Here is a 16,565-nt window from a genome sequence, read left to right as displayed (position 1 = left end):
CAACTTTTAAGCTGTGTGGCTTTCAACTCCCATCATGGCTGACTGGGGAATTTTGGGAACTGAAGTCCACACAGTTTAAAGTTGCTGAGCTTACACTGGGTTAGAGCTTGTTTGTATCACAAGCATATATCAATAATTACAAATAAGCTTCATGAAGCTGTTAAAACCTGATTATATAGTCAGCAGTTGCCAACATTCAGAAAAACTATTGCAAAATGTTATCAGCTCCAGGGGTCAAGGCTAGCTTCAGGGCATCCAAAAGAAATCTTTGTATTTGTTTCTGCTTTCTTTCTGGCTGATTTCCAGAATTTTGGAACTTTCAGACATATGTAGCTCAAGTAGAGGGGACCTTCACAGGTCCAATATGCAGCAAACTAGCTAGATTCTACTATGAGAAGCAACTCTGGCAAAGGAAGATCTTGCATAAATGGAATATGGACTAAACAAAAACTATGTGTAATAAATCAACTGCTGTCCGTAACTGAGGACAGGAAAACTGATCAGAATACTGGCTTAGCCCTTTGCTTCCTGCTCATCACTTGCGGATTATGGAGAAATAAGGAAGTTCTCTTCATATTTATTGCCAAGTGCAAGCTTGATGAATACAACTTTTATTGTTATTTTTTTAAAATGTTATCCATTTATTGTATCCGTTAATGAGATCAGATGAGACTGCAACTCATTCTTCTTCAGCTTCTTTGTGAAGTAGGAAGTCTTAGCTCTGTCAGAAAACTCCTTTCATCATTTATCATCTCTATATTTGGATTGAGACTACAACACCATCATCTACTTGATGCCTCAACACTCCAAGCAAAGAGCAGAGGTTCCTAGCATGAATGGAATGGAATGCTATGCTCTCTCCTTGTTTTGTGGCCACTTCCCAAGCATCATCCTCTCAATGCTGTGTTAGCAGCTATCATTTTAGAACAGCGGAAGTCTTTTCTACATTTCACTCTGAAGCAAGGGGAACAAAACAGTAAGTTGCAGTTTAAGAGAAAGGAAACCTACATAAAGCAGGATAAATACATGAGATGGATCTATATTTTCTGAATGGTGGCCTCTCCAGTTCTCCCACGATCACCCTTCCTTTCCCTATGTTTCCTTATCTCTTCTCTTAACTTCTAACTTTTCTTTCTTTCTCTATTAGTTTTCCTCTGCTGACGGTTTCCTAGCTTACCTCTTTATTCAAAGATTTGGAAGGTGTTTCACTGGCCACAGCCTAAGGCACACTTAACTCATTCACGTTTGACAATGGTTAGCTACTGTCCAAATGTACATCTTCATAACCTTTATTTATTCCAACAAGCTAATAATAAATATAGTGCATTGATTATTTATCCACTTTGGCATCCTATTACAGGTTGTTTAGCGACTGTTCAAAGCTACCGTGGCATTGAAAAAAGTGACTTACAATTGGTCCTCACACTTATGACACCAGCAACATCCTCACAGTCACATGAGCAAAATTTGGATGCCTATCACCAGCCTGAATTTACAATGGTTGCAGCATCCCAGGGTCATGCAATTGCCATTTGTGACCTTCCTAGCCAGCTTCCGACAAGCAAAGTCAATGAGGGAAGCCAGATTTGCTTAACAACTGCAAGGTACACTTAACAACTGTAGTGATTTACAACTGCGGCAAAAAAGGTTGTAAAATCTGGCATGATTCACTTAACAACTGCCTTGCTTAATCAATGGAAACTGTGGTCCCGACTGTGGTTGTAAGCTGAGACTATATGAATACGTGCCACTTTTTCAAATTAAAGTAGAAGCAATAGGTACCTGATGTTTTTGCCGACGTTTTCTTTCTTGTTCAATCTTCTGCTGTTTTTCCAGCTTCTCAGTGATGCGAGCTTCCCGTAGGGATTGCCGTTTGCTACGCTTATATGCCTTAGCATTCAGCGCTGTTTCCAGGGCAGTATCTCTTCTCATACAAACCACGACTTCTTGTCGCAGCTGTGAATCAAAATTTTAAAAGAAAAGTAGATGCCAACTGAGAATAAAGTGGGGTCCAATCAAATGCTTCACTTTCTGTATATGTTGACTAAAACATTTTATGTTGTCTCTATGTATGTTGTGAAATATCGGAATGCATGTTAAAATTTAAACATCTGTATACATAAGGATACATAAGTAATGAGAAATACTTCTGAAAAAGAGTTTACTATACCTGACCCATCTCTGAGAACAGTTTTTTTTCTGCTGCTTTTCCATAATTTAAATAGTTTTATCTATTCTTATTTTTAAGAGTACTGAATTATGCCTGGACAATAGAAGCAAAGAAAAACACAACACCCATAGAACTATCCTTCTGAAAAGTAGAACAAGAGTAAGTGTTGCCATGCAACATAAGACAGAAATATAAAACTGATTCCAAAAATCCATGGAGAAGAGAGATTAACAAAAAGTAGCAATATGCTGAAACAAGAACATGTCTCAGTTCCGATTTAGTCCCTAAAACAGCACCCAGACATTTATGTGAAACCTGGCATTCTTACTAAACTTTTTACGCTACCGCTATACTCTGGCTGAAAGAACATTTACATTTAAATATTTTGTATATTTTCCTTTTCTTTATTTGTTCTTCTGTTGTACACTAGTCAGAGTCACATTATTTGTTTGAATTGGGTGCCTTACAAATCCAATAAAATAAATAAAAGAAGGCTGTTACAGAGAAACCAGCCAGCCACTCCAGGATACAGAAGGACTAGACATGCTCTCTAGCTTGAGTTGCAAAGTGGCTTCTTTATCAAAATTTACTTCATTTCTGTCCTTGCCTCATTTTCTCTAGAATCACGCTGCTGCGAAGATCTACTCATGTCAAAATGTACCAAAAGCTTAATGAACAAAATGAAAAACAAAACTCTGTTTGCCAGCAGAGCCACTATGATTCTTTTAGGCATGCCGTTGTTTTTTATATTTGAAGTGCCTGTGAAATTACCTCACCCGTTCAGTAGGGATCATTTCAGGGGGCTGTGAAATAGGATGGTCCACTGGCATGTGAAACTGGAGCTCCACTGCAGCAGAAAATTCAGGATCACTCTGTTGCATGAGAAGAACTATCCGCAAAGCCACTTGGCATTTATTTAGGTAAGCTCCATTAAGGAAAGGAGTTTCTATAAGAATTTTATTTAAAGGAAGCATAAGTCTCATTTTCTTACAATATATGCAAACTCTGGAGATGACTGATTTAATTTCAGTGTTCAAAAGTGTCCCGAGAAACAAAATTTCAGCAGTGTATCACCTACCTGTCTCTGGAAATTCAGCAATCGTAGGGCTTTAAGTTCAATGGTTGCTTTGGTTCGCAGGTCTCCAGCCAGGGACCCAGGAAGATTTTCAAGTTCTTGGATTCTATGAGCAATGCGAGCCTGTAAACTGCAGACAAGATATTAAGACACCCAGTGAGCTTTAGCATGAAGGACTGTATACATCAAACAAAAGATATCCAAGAAATCCAATGCTGATATGTGAAAACACTTGTTCCCAATATGGTGCCTTAGGAATGACAGGAATTTTAATTCAAAGCATTTGAAGGGCATTGCTTTGAGAAGGTCACACTTAATGCCCAATAGTTAAAGGTAAGACAAGAGACACTAGTTCAGGACTTGGGGGGGTTCCTTGAATATTTGGGGGTTCCATGAAAGTGTAAGGATCTGCCTCAATTAGATCTCCCAAAAAAGCAGAACTCTTGAAACAGGCATTGTTTCAAAAGGAACTTTTATTGAGAGTTAGTGATAGCAGTAGAGCAAAGCAAGGTCTGAAGATTTCGTGTGTGAAAGATTACATCACAATGCCCATTCAAAACTCCTCTCCCCCAGTGTCCAACAGTCAGTTTGAATTCCAGCCAATCCATAGGTGTTAAGATGTTTTGAGAGCCTGGCAATTTAGTACTCTTTTGGTTTCATTTCCCAGTGGTCCCAGGTTCTGCTATCTGGAGTTAAGGCAGATGTTTTCAGGCCACATTCCTTTCTCATGGAGGGAGGGCAACTCAAAGAGCAATCAAAGCAAATACATCCCCCAGCAAGCAGCCCCCCTCCCACCAGAATAACAGGCCCCGAAAATGATTAAATAAACAGACAAAGCAGTAATAAAATGAAGCAGTAATAAAATGCCAGCAGGTAAAATAGAGGGGTCTGACATACCCCCCCCCCCAATAGAGTGACAAATCCACCTGGAAAACAGAAAGAGGGAAGGGGAAAAGAGGAATACAAATACATCAATCAGGTTTGTCAGGATAATGAGCATGAAAACATTTAAGTAACCTAGGGGCTTTAACATGTTTCTTATAGACCCACTGGTTCTTCTAGGCAGGAAGATTTTTCCAGGCCACGAGATACTGAGTAGAGCTGTGATATTTGCAAGAGTCTTAACTGTCTTTAATTTCAAAATGTTGCCTTCTACCTTGATAGTTGGTGGAGGAGGAATGGCTGCAGGCACAAGTGTAGGTGTAATTTCAGGCTTCAGCAAACTACAATGGAAAACTGGATGGATTTGGCATAGACTTTTGTTCTAATTCAACTGCAATTTGATTGATTATGTGTTTAATAGGAAAAGGACTGATGTATTTCGGCCCCAATTCGGCTGTAATGATTGCAGAAACTTGGTGGAAAGGTAAACTTTGTCCCCTATATGAAAAGGTTTTGGTTCTATTTGTTTCTTTATATGTATATATATAATATTTTATTAGTTTTCTACATTTACAATTCATAAGTGCTTAGTAAACAATGTGTTGTCTAGGCCCATTTGTTTTACTTAGTAATACGCATTAAATTCCTAATCTCTACCCCGTTTTTCCAGCCATTGATAAAATACATCCCATATTTGAAAATATTCTGTCTTCTTTTTCTTTAATCTTCACTGTAAGTCTATCCATTTCTGCACAGTCCAGTACTTTCTTGATTATCTCTTCTTCAGATGGTGCTTCTTCATTTTTCCAATACCGAGCAAATACAATTCTTGCTGCTGTTAATACATGCAACATTAAATATTCACTTTCTTTATCATATTTTCCTGATAATATACCTAATAAAAATAGTACTTTAAAATCTACATGTTTTCTTAACATCTTTTCTAGCCAAATATATATTTTTGTCCAAAATGTTTTTGCTTTAGGGCACGTCCATCAAAGATGGTACTATGTGCCTGGTTTTTGATTGTACTTCCAACAGTTATTAGACATGTTTTTAAATATTTTTGCTAATCTCGCAGGTGGTAAGTGCCATCTGTAAAACATTTTATATAAATTTTCTTTATTAGCAGTTGCCATTGTCAATTTATAATTTCTTTCCCAAAGATTTTGCCATTTTTCTAATTCTATATTGTGCCCAAATTTTTTTGCCCAAGTTACCAATGTTCTTTCACTTGTTCATCTTCCATTTTTAAATTTAACAGAAAATTATACAGTTTCTTAATCAGCTTTTCATCTGAAGTCAACAGTATCTGATCAAACATTGTCTGGTCTTTATAAAAACCATGTATTTTAGCATCTTTCTCATATCTCAGATGTATTTGCAATTGAGGCTGCTATGATAAATCAATATCCTGATTTTCCAACGTGTTTAGCTCTTAATTTCCCTTCAGTATTCAAAATATCTTTATAGATTACAATTTTCTCAAAGTTAGTTAAATTTGGGTGAACAAAAGGTTCCATTGTTGAAAACTATCCTGGTATTTTAATATAAACTTTAGCTTTTATCTTTTCCCATACTAAAAGTAATGCGTTTCTTACATAGTGATTTTGGAAGTATCTATGAATTTTATTTTTCCCATACCATAGAAAAGCTTGCCATCCTAGTTGTAAATCATGTCCTTCTAAGTATAATAATCTTTTATGTCTAAGGGTTATCCATTCTTTTATCCATGTTAAAGCACATGCTTGATAATATAAGACCCAATCCGGTAAACCAAATCCTCAATTTTCTTTAGATTCTTGTAACATTTTTAATCTAATTCTGGCTTTCTTCCCTTGCCAAATGAATTTCAAAATCAGTGTTTAAATCATCGAATAATTTTTTCTCTATTTTTATGGGTACTGTTTGAAATAGGAAAAGTAATTTTGGTAAAATGTTCATCTTTACTATAGCTATTCTTCCTAACATTGATAGTTGTAGATTTTTCCATTTTTCCAAATCCAGTTTTATTTGATTTAATAGTTTTATATAGTTGTCTTTTATTGTTGCACACCTTGCTGTTAGATATATTCCCAAATATTTAACTTTCTTAACTATCTGGAGATGTATTTTTCCTGACAGATGATTTTTTTTTTTTTGTTTATCTGTAAGTTTCTTAACTATAACTTTAGTTTTTTTTCTCTGTTTATTTTCAATCCTACTACTTCTCCAAATTCTTCTATCCTTTTCAATAGTTTAGGGCTATCTCCAATGGTTCCTCTAGTATAAATACTAAATCATCTGCAAACGCTTGCAGTTTATATTTTTCATCTTTTATCTCCATTCCTTGATTTTATTCGTTTCTTATCTGCCTGAGCTTTGTTGGCTGCCCTACAAAGCCAAGGGCCTTCCTGACAACAGGCCAAATGTTTTGTAATTGATGAACCCAGTCCTTAAGGGAAGGAATGGCAGGTAATTCTGGCATGGGGTTGAAAGATTGTCCATTAACCACTTGAAAGGGGGTAAAGCCAGTGCTGTGGACCAGCACCGGTCCGCGGCATGCCAGAAACCACTCTGTGCAAACAAGTGAAGTCCCATTCCACAGGATACAGGCAGCACGCAAAACCACACCCCCTCTGGTCTGCAAAAAACCTCTCTCCACCGAACTTGGGGACCTCTGTTATAGGCTACTTCAGCAAACGGTAGCAGGTCAGTCCAATTACCTTGTTGATAATTAATAAAACAATGGAGATACTGTTCCAGAACAGAGTTCATTCGTTCTGCCCCCCCCCCATTCATTTAGGATGATGACTAGATGACAGTCCCTGATCAGAAGGCCCAAAAAGGCGCTCCAGAACCTGGAAGTGAATTGGACATCCCTGTCCGAAATTATCCATTGTGGGGCTCCATGCAGCCAATAAATACGCTGCACAAATAATTTGGCCAACATTTTTGCAGTCGAGATCTTCTGACACAGGATAAAATGAGCCTGTTTTGAAAATAGGTCGGTAATGACCCAAATGATAGTATTTCCTGTGCTTTCTGGCTGCTCCACAATAAAGTCCATAGAGATCTCTCTCCAGGTGCTGAAGGGCTTGCAACTGGCTGCAGGAGCCCAGGCGTCTTTCCTTGTCTCCTCTTAGCTGCCGCACACGTAGGGCAGCTGGCAACATAACTTTCAATGTCCTTCTTTAGGAAAGGCCATCAAAATTACCTTTTTAGCAGGTGAAGGGTTTTGACAAACCTGAAATGTCCCGCCAATTATGAGTCATGACAGGACTGCATGATTTTGAGTCTCAGGGTGGCTGGAACATACAGCTTTCCACGAACCCATCTTTCACTGAACAAAGATTTCCATGGTCCTGAAACCACTCATCCTTCTCCAGTGCTCTTTTGAACTGTCACTGCTGCATCGTCTAATAGTGGGGCATTCTTAGTATGCGCCCTGGTAGTGACCACGGCCGCTAATTGTTGCGGGGAAAACAAAGGTTTAACCAACCCCGACTTTACAGTATTGTATTGCAGCATTCTTGGTAAGGCATCTGCCAGGATATTTTTTCACCCTGGCAAATAGTGGATAGAAAAGTTAAACTGGTGGAAATGCTGAGCCCACCGTGCTTGTTTCGGAGACAACTTTCTAGGGTTTTTTAATGCTTCCAGATTCTTATGCTCAGTCCAGACCTGGAAGGGAATTTTATTCCCTTCCAAAAAATACCTCCAAGTAAGGAGGGCACAGTGCACTGTGTAAGCTTTCTTCTTCCAAGCAGCCCATCGTTGCTTGGTCTCAGTCAGTTTTTGGGAGGTGTAGCTGACTCTTTTGGTTCTTTTGAAACAGTATGGTGCCTACTGCTACCTTACTGGCATCAGCTGGATTACAAATAGTTTTTCTGGGTCCGGGTGCTTCAGCACCAATTCCACTGAAAATAATCTCTTAAGCTTTTCAAATGTGGCTTGGCATTCCACAGTCCATTTTAATGGCTGGCTAGGTTTCGGCTTGTTCTCCCCCTTTCTTTTCAGCAGGTTAGTAATAGGGAGTGCAATTTGGGAAAACGAGGAAATAAACTGTCTGTAAAAGTTGGCAAATCCTAGAAAGCTCTGTAATTGCTTTCTAGTGCGAGGAGGGGCCCACTCCAGGATGGCCCGCACCTTTTCTGGGTCCATTTCCACTCCCTTGTGCAAAATGCGGTAGCCCAAGTAGTCAATTCTATCTCGGAATTCACACTTGGAAAGCTTGGCATACAGTTTGGCAGAATGGAGCTTCTTTAGGACTGTCCTAACCAGTTTCACATGTTCAGGCTTGGTTTCAGTGCAACTTAGGATATCGTCCAACTACACCAAAACTCCTTTATATCGGTATTCATGGAGGACTTTGTTGATCAGCCTAAACACCGCTGGGGCCCCCTGTAATCCAAAAGGGACTACCCTGAAGTGGAAACACCCAGCTGAAAGCTGTTTCCATTCGTCTCCCTCCTTAATTCTAATGTAATAGTATGCTTCCTGCAGGTCTAGCTTCAAAAAAATCTTCCTTTTGGGCAGATGAACTAGCACGTCCCTCATGAGGAGTAGGGATTACACATTTTCCACAGACACTATGTTCAAACACTTATAATTCATGCAGAGATGAAGAGACCCATCTTTTTTCTCTTTGAAGAGAATAGGGGCTGCCACCCGGTATCTGGCCGGTTGGATAAATCCTTGGGCTAAGTTTTTATTGATGAACTTTCGCAGCTCATCCAGCTCCCTAGGAGAATACAGCTTCGGCTTTGGCAGCTTAGTCTCTGGGATGATCTCAATTGCACAGTCCGTCGGTCAGTCAGAAGGGAGCTCATCCAACCTTTTTTCACTAAAAACCTCAACCAGATCACAATATTCTCTTAGGATGCTCTGCAGTTCTTGCTCACTCAGCACAGAAGCCAGTTCCCACTTTGAGCTCTCTACTTTATAACCCCGTGCGTCCTTGTAAGGTATCTTTTCTTTGGGAACCTTAATTACCCCTCTTCAATTGATTAGAGGGTTCCACTTCTTTAGCCAAGTCAGTCCCAGTACGAGAGGCCATTCCATGCCGTGAGCCACAATGAAAGCTAAAGTCTCTGTGTGGCTCTGTGTGGCTGAGCTCCAGGGGCTCAGTTACAAAACTTGCTGGGACACCCCCACACACACACCACAGACCCATTGAGCTGACAAAATGTGATTGAGTCCTTGAGAACCCCCAACTTTCCGAGTAGATGTGGGCTTATTAGGTATCGGGTGCACCCCAAGTCCAGCAATGCGGTAAGAGCCATTTTCCTCCCTGTGCCTGGGATTGACAGTTCTATGGCCATAGTTATGGGGTCGAACGGCCCACTTACCAAAGGGTCATTGTCACAATTGCTCTCTGCCGTCCTCAACTCGTCATCTGTTGGGGTCAGAGCTCTACCCTCCGCCTTTGGGGCTCAGGGGATCTCTACAATCTCAGAAGTTTTCAGAACCATGTCTTTTGAGCGCTGAACTGGTTTGCCCAGTTTCCTCCTGAGTAGTGGTCTGCTTTCTTGTCTGGAGTTGTGTTGCAGCATTCTATGGCACAATGATCCTCCTTGCCACATTTGAAGCAGGTGGTTGATCGTGGCTGGTTCGCGGAGAGCTTGCTTGCTTCTCTCCTCCTTTCAGGCTGGCTTCTCCTCTCAGGCTTCCCAGGGTGATACTGGTTCCAAGTGTGGTCAATTTCCACTTCTTCAGCTAGGACACACCAGTCATACAATTGTGCAGGTGCCCCCCAAGCTACACAAGCATTGTACAGGATGTCATTTAGCCCACCTTGAAAACAGTTCACCTAGATGTCTTCAGGCCAGTTGAGGTGGCAGGCTAAGTCATGGAATTCCTCCGTACATTCAGCCATCGGCTGACGTCCTTGCTTCACCATTTTTATGCGATCCCAAGCCTTCCGGTCTGCCAGTTGATCCTTGAACCGGTGCATCAATGCTGTCATGAACTGGTTGAAATTCCGGAATTTAGGAGCATCGCATCCATCTAGCTGGAGCCAGGGCCAGGGTGACGACTCTGATCTTGGCTGCATCGTTGGGTAGGGTTCTCCCATACACTTGTATGTAGGTGAGAACGTGAGCCAGGAAAAACCCCAGCTGTTGGGGATCCCCATCAAACTTCACCCCCAATGGCACCAGTTTTGGCTCGTCGGGGGGGATTTCTCTCTCAGGGCTGTCATGGGGTGTGGGATCTCCGGGGTGTTGCTCTCTGCCCCACCACTCCATCTCAGCAGAGCCTGTTGCTTCCCATGTGGTTTCAGTGATCGCGGCTTCTCCTTCCCCGTATTTGACACCCTCAGCTGGTTCTCCTCCTTCTCTGGACCGCTCAGAGATTTAGCTTTTAGTTCTTCGAAAGCTTCCACTATATACTGCATGGCCATTTTAAGATGCCCTCCATCTGGTCCGATTGCTTGTCCATCTCTTCCTCATCGGAAGGCAACTCCACCTTTTTCTTCCGAGTCTTTTTTCCGCCTTCTTGGGTGAGAGTTACTCGTTGGGTTCTCTCTTCCCAGTCCTCTCTCTTCCTAACCATAACCCTAACCATCTCGGTTTTGTGGAGTCTTCTAAGGCAGTGGCTTCCTCCAGCCAACTGGAGGTGGCCTCTTTAGGATAGGCCTGGTTAGCCAACTCGCTCTAGTCTTTGGTCCCGGCTTCTCCCATTTTGCTGCCTTACTGAGACATCTCGTACACGCCCCCCCCCCCACGGTAGGGAAATTTCCTCTCTGGGTTGGGCACTATTGCAGACCTTGCTTTATGTAAGGATCTGCCTCAACTAGGTCTCCTAAGAAAGCAGAACTCTTGAAACAGGCATTGTTTCAAAAGGAACTTTTATTGAGAGGTAGTGATAGCAGTAGAGCAAAGTAAGGTCTGAAGATTGTGTGTGAAAGGTTACATCACAATGCTCATTTAAAACTCTTCCCCCCAGTGTCCAACAGTCAGTTTGAATTCCAACCAATCCATAGGTGCTAAGTTATTTTGAGAGTCTGGCAATTTAGCACGCATCTCTCGGTTTCGTTTCCCAATGGTCCCAGGTGGATAAGGCAGATGTCTTCAGGCCACATTCCTTTCTCTCGGAGGGAGGGCAACTCAAAGAGCAATCAAAGCGAATACATCCCCCAGCAAGCAGCCCCTCTCCCACCAGAATAGTAGACCCCAAAAATGATTAAACAAACAGCCAAAGCTGTAATAAAATGAAGCAGTAATAAAATGCCAGCAGGTAAAATAGAGGGATCTGAAGAAAGACTAAAAATACCCCATCCCCAAATCCTTGAATGTAGCCAGGGACATACATAGGAAATTCTCTTAGATATAGCAAAAGGGCTAGGGCTTGATCTCCTATGATTAAACCCATGACTGTCATTACCTTGTTTTTAAACTAACAGATTCTATGATGTGAAAAAGTTCAAAAACCCTTCCTCTCTAGAGCTTCTCTCTCTAGGCCACTGTTTCTCAACTGAGCACCACACTGGCTGGGGAATTCACATCTTAAAGTTGCAGAGGGTTGAGAAACACTGTTCCAAGTAATGAAATCTACCCTCAGACACCAGGAAGCTTCTAATACATTGCTAAATTTATAATGCTGTCTTATTACCTATTCCCTGTACTTTGGTTCCTTAATACAGTTAACATGAAAGCTAACCGTAACATCAACAAGACCACTCATTCAAATTAATGTCACCCACATATCCTATCAGGGCAATACCAGTAAAGTTGTTATTGAAAGCTATAGTTTTACCGGTATTCTCTCTCTTGAAGGATTTCAACTGGATCAAGTCCTCTTGGCTTCTGGATTGGAGTGATACGGTTCTGCTTCTGATGGAATTGCACCATTGGGGCAGGTTGGGCTGGTTGCCCGGGTGACTGAGTTTGGGGAGGCATGACAGGGGATGCTGCTGGAGGTACCGCTGGGGGTGCTGGTGAAGGACGGCCTGTTGGCTGAGGAGGAATCAGTTTCTGAGGTGTGCTAGTAGGGGCTGCAGCATTTGCCATTGGTCCTGTTGAAGAACAATGTTAGGAAGATATTTGTGGGGTCCCTTCATATACAAAATAATGAAATCTTCAGAAACTGGCCTCAACATTTAAGTGAATGTACTTAAGCACTTGAATAAGTCAATGCTTTTTATTTAAAGAGCAAAAGGCAAGAATATGCTAGTACTTCCCTGTCTTAGAAATTTCATCTTATACCTTCATCTTGGGAATGGGGGTCTATCACTGTCCATCTTAAAATGTGATGCCACTCTGCATCTGCAGTATGGCCATTACATTATGCTGGTTCCCAAAGCAGTAAATGACCTGAGAGGCAATTAACAAAGATCCTGTTAGCCTTTCATAAGGCTCTAAAGATTTGGCTGATTCCCAGAAGTTTGGGCCAAATTAGGTGAGGCCAGTCATTGCTATAGGTTTTTTTAAATTGTTTATCTTGGGCATCACTACTTTAACCATTAAGCCCAGTCATTGTTGTGAGACAGGTGGCTATGTAAATTGTTTAAATAAATAATTATTTAATAATTAATAAATAATTTTTTAGCCTATCCAAAGATCTCTCAATCATAGCTACATAAATATGAACAGAATTACTGAGAATTATCCATGTAATAGGTTGAACAAAATTTGATTATAATTTTATCTGATCATAGCTTTTCTCCAAGCTATTCATTAAATTACAGTGATGTTCTGTCATAGCATTCCAATAGGATACTGATACTGACAGAAGAATTAAGGTTTGATGGGTGTTCATGCATTATTTTTTATTTATTTGTATTATTTATACCGTATTGCTAGCCACCTTGAGGATCATTTTGAATAGAGTGTGGGATACAAATCTTGTGAATAAAGGAAAAAGGAACATTTTTTGATAAAGTAGATAACTTTATCCTTGAAAACACAAGTAAAGTGGCTTGTGGGAAGAACCTTGGGAAATGGAGGTACAGCCAGGGGAACAGTGGGATAAGAGGCAGCTGAGTTTGGAGAAGGAATATGGGAATGGCAAGGCTTCAGAAGGAACCTTCCCTAGTTTCTTGAGCTGTAAAGGCAATGGGGGAGAAAAGCACTTTCAGACTACCAAGATTCTATTAATGTAATTTACAAAAAAATAGAATTAGTTCATCTAGGAGTACTTTCTGTGTGGATTATTTTGCAAGCTGACAGATAACCATCCTCAAATACAGTGACTTTTGTGGCAATTTTCCGACTGATGACATATTTTCAAGCATTAAAAGTCATATGGATATCACTGAAAAAATGTGACATGGTAGTCTCTTACAGCAAAAGCCAGGCTGAGGCTTGGAAATCTTTAATAATTGAGATGTTAATGAAGCAATGTAACAATGAAAAACCCAAGTCGTCCAATTCACAGCCTTACCTTCTGGCCAGGGCTTGGGTGGTCCACCAGGGGGCTGCCCAGGCATTCCTGGCGGAACTCCTGAGGGTCCAGGAGGGGGCATATTAGGCCCTCCCATACCTGTGAAGACATGGGAAAGCATAGGCAGACCATTAAGCTTTTCACTCCTCTGGTCTAAGCAAAGGAAAGACCTCCAAGAAGAGACCCCAGATGGATCCCAAAGACTTTAGCGAAACTCACCATGAGGTCTGTTGTAGTTCGGAGGTGTTGGTCCAGGTGCAGGCCCTGGTCCTTGCACTGGTCCTGTTCCAGATACAGAAGGTGGAGGTAGAGTTGGCATTTGCTGCTGCATTCCAGGCATTGGCCTTTTTCCCTGCACAGCCATGTGAAGATGGTCAGGCAATGGCTGCCCTCTGGCAAGCATCTTGTAGGCCATGATCTGAGCCCTCAACTGATGCAGCTGATTCTGGTTAAAAGGAGTTGGGCCCCTATTCTGCTGCCCTAATGCTTGGGGGTCAATACCATCTAATGGGACTCCACCAGGGCCAGATGGCATCTGGGGGCCAGAAGATGGGCCATTAACTGGAACTGGACTTGATGCATGCTCAGAACCACCAAGTGGAGAAGGGTAACCTGAAAAAGGGCAAGACAAAAAGAGAAAAGAAATAAAAATGGGAGATATAGAAAGAAGACTTAATTTGCTTTGTACGTCCCACAATCAAGGGTAAAGCAGTTTTATCTGGAGCTCCTGCTTGCATTTTAGTAGACAAAGCTTGGCAGAAGCTACCAGAATAGTATATTTTGGTTTTCTTTTTGTAAAATAAATGACATGGGGTAATATGTCATGTGTTGTTGTTCATCTGAGCTTGTATTTACCTACTTTTAAGAATTGCTAAAGGCCAGACGACTTTTATTATGTCCTTATATGTAAAACCATAGAACTCAAAGAGGGTATATTTTCTTTTTCATATGACTATATAGTCATTCCAAAAGGGTGTAACTTCTCCATATGAGAAGAATGGTGTATTCCTCCACTCCTCAGTTTGAATCTTAGCCTCAATATGTTGAGGGCCAGTATTTATAGCAGAGAGACCCTCCTTCTTGCAGGCTTAGAAAATGTGGTTCTAAATTACACAAAAATCCTTTACAGACAGAGAAAGCTTCTTGTAGAAGCTATCTTAAAGTTATGAAGAATCAGGAGATTTAGAAGAAGGAGATTTAATTGTAGAACAAATGCTACATTTAACCAGCAATGTGATTTACACAAATCCTGAAAGCATACCATACCTTGAGAATGCTGATCCATTGGACTTGGTGGGGGTCCCATTCCTGTGTGCCCACCAGCCCTCATTCCCATGCCCTTCATTTGACCATAACGAGGGTCTTCCGATATTCCCTTTTCATGCAAGGAATCCATTGGCTGGAATAATATAAAGCCCATATAAAGAATTCCTCTAAACAAATATGTTCCAATGGAATAACTAAATCAGCTTGTTAATATACATGCCACATTTTTTACTCTTGTCCTCCATGACTTCTTAACTTCTTTTTTATGGTTTACATGGACATGAGAATGTGGAACATGTGATAAATGTGTCATAGTGAACCACAAAAGAGCTGCTGACCAGGTTAAGGAGCTATGCAAAAGACAGTAAGGAGGCATGCCCATTGATACTAACCAGTCAGGGTAAGTTAATACATTGTGCAGATACACACATTATCTAGTTCCCAGAATTCACAAATACTAACTTGTGGAAAATTGATATATGTATATATCATGCATGTGAGATTTTGGACTATTTTCTCAATGGCACATTACTAGAAAGCAAAGACCTTATTTATAAATATGTATTTTATACAACCACTTTCCTCTGCCTTTCTCACTCCAGGAATATTTTACTTCATTTATATATATGCACTAATACACCTTTAGTGTGTTGGTATCATATAACTTTGCATCCCAAGACCTGTATTATCTCTCACAACATGCTAAAGTATTTGGCTTGGCATTTTGTTAACAGCTTCTAGTATTATTCTGATCTTCACTCTTACTGCCCTAACATAAACCTTCTGTACAACCCTTCTCAGTGATGGCTCTTGTTTCTGTCACAAAACATTCCCTCCCTGTTAAATCTGGGGACAAACAAAGATCACAATGCCTCCCCCTCCCCAAAATGGTGGTGCATCAGAGCAGTGATTGTCCTAAATGTTGATCTGTTGTCATTTCAGTTTTTTTGTGTAGTTCTTAATAAGCTGCTCAGTGGTTTCAGAAATGGAGTAGCATATAAGCCAAAGAAGTCAATAAAATATAGTCCAAAGTAATGTAACAAAAGTATCTTGTAACATTAACAATTCTATTACAGGTAGTCCTCGACTTATGACCATTCATTTAATGACCATTCAAAGTTACAATAGCACTGAAAAAAGTGATTTGTAACCAGTCCTTGCTCTTACGACCATCACAGCGTCTCCGTGCTCATCTGTACAAAATTCAGGCTTTTGGAACCTGCATGTATATACAACAGTTGCAATATCCCAGGGTCGCGTGATTGCTGTTTGCAATCCTTCCAGCCAGCGTCTGACAAGCAATGTCAATCTGGGAAGCTGAGTTCACTTAACTACCACTGTAAAAGTTTGTAAAATCAACTCCCATAACAACCACCTTGCTTAGTGACAGATGTTCCAGTCCCAACTGTGGTCATAAGTCAAGGACTACCTGTGCCTCATTAGCTTTGACTGTGATCCATGAAAACATGAGTGATAATGTACATGTTAGTCTTACGGTGCTGCAGAATATTTTCTTGCTTCTACAACACAAGATTAACACAGCTACTCCTTGAAAACTATTCCAATGTAGACTGTTTCTCTTTGCAAAATTCTTTTTTGTGGAAAGGCATGGAATGTCTTCTGTTCTACAAGACCTATTTGGTTACTGGTTGCATACCTTAAAAATAAGGTTGTCACCTTCTGTTATTATATGTTTTATTATTATTACATTACATTTTTGGGAGGAAAAATAGGAGGAGAGAGTTCTATGTACACCAACCTGAATTCCTGAATAAAATATAACACAGAAATACAACTCCCCCCTTATTG

At 40.7% G+C, this 16,565-nt stretch overlaps 1 protein-coding gene across 14 annotated transcripts in view; it reads right to left on the bottom strand.

Annotated features, from left to right (window-relative positions):
* Positions 1–16,565, bottom strand: part of SMARCA4 (SWI/SNF related, matrix associated, actin dependent regulator of chromatin, subfamily a, member 4) — a 92,141-nt gene that overhangs the window by 54,547 nt on the left and 21,029 nt on the right. For all 14 annotated transcript variants that reach the window (XM_039337270.1, XM_039337275.1, XM_039337269.1 and 11 more), the window contains 6 exons: positions 14,757–14,889; positions 13,710–14,102; positions 13,491–13,589; positions 11,865–12,123; positions 3,249–3,375; positions 1,783–1,956 (listed from right to left, as the gene is read on the bottom strand). In XM_039337270.1, coding sequence (XP_039193204.1) covers positions 1,783–1,956; positions 3,249–3,375; positions 11,865–12,123; positions 13,491–13,589; positions 13,710–14,102; positions 14,757–14,889 — 1,185 coding nt within the window. The remainder of the gene's footprint in view (positions 1–1,782; positions 1,957–3,248; positions 3,376–11,864; positions 12,124–13,490; positions 13,590–13,709; positions 14,103–14,756; positions 14,890–16,565) is intronic.

The sequence above is a fragment of the Crotalus tigris genome, unplaced genomic scaffold (genome assembly GCF_016545835.1).
Source record: "Crotalus tigris isolate CLP2741 ecotype Arizona unplaced genomic scaffold, ASM1654583v1 scf7180000017673.840971, whole genome shotgun sequence".
Lineage (NCBI taxonomy): Eukaryota > Metazoa > Chordata > Lepidosauria > Squamata > Viperidae > Crotalus > Crotalus tigris.
Note: the sequence above shows the minus strand (reverse complement) of the source record. Positions and strands in the feature narration are given on the sequence as shown.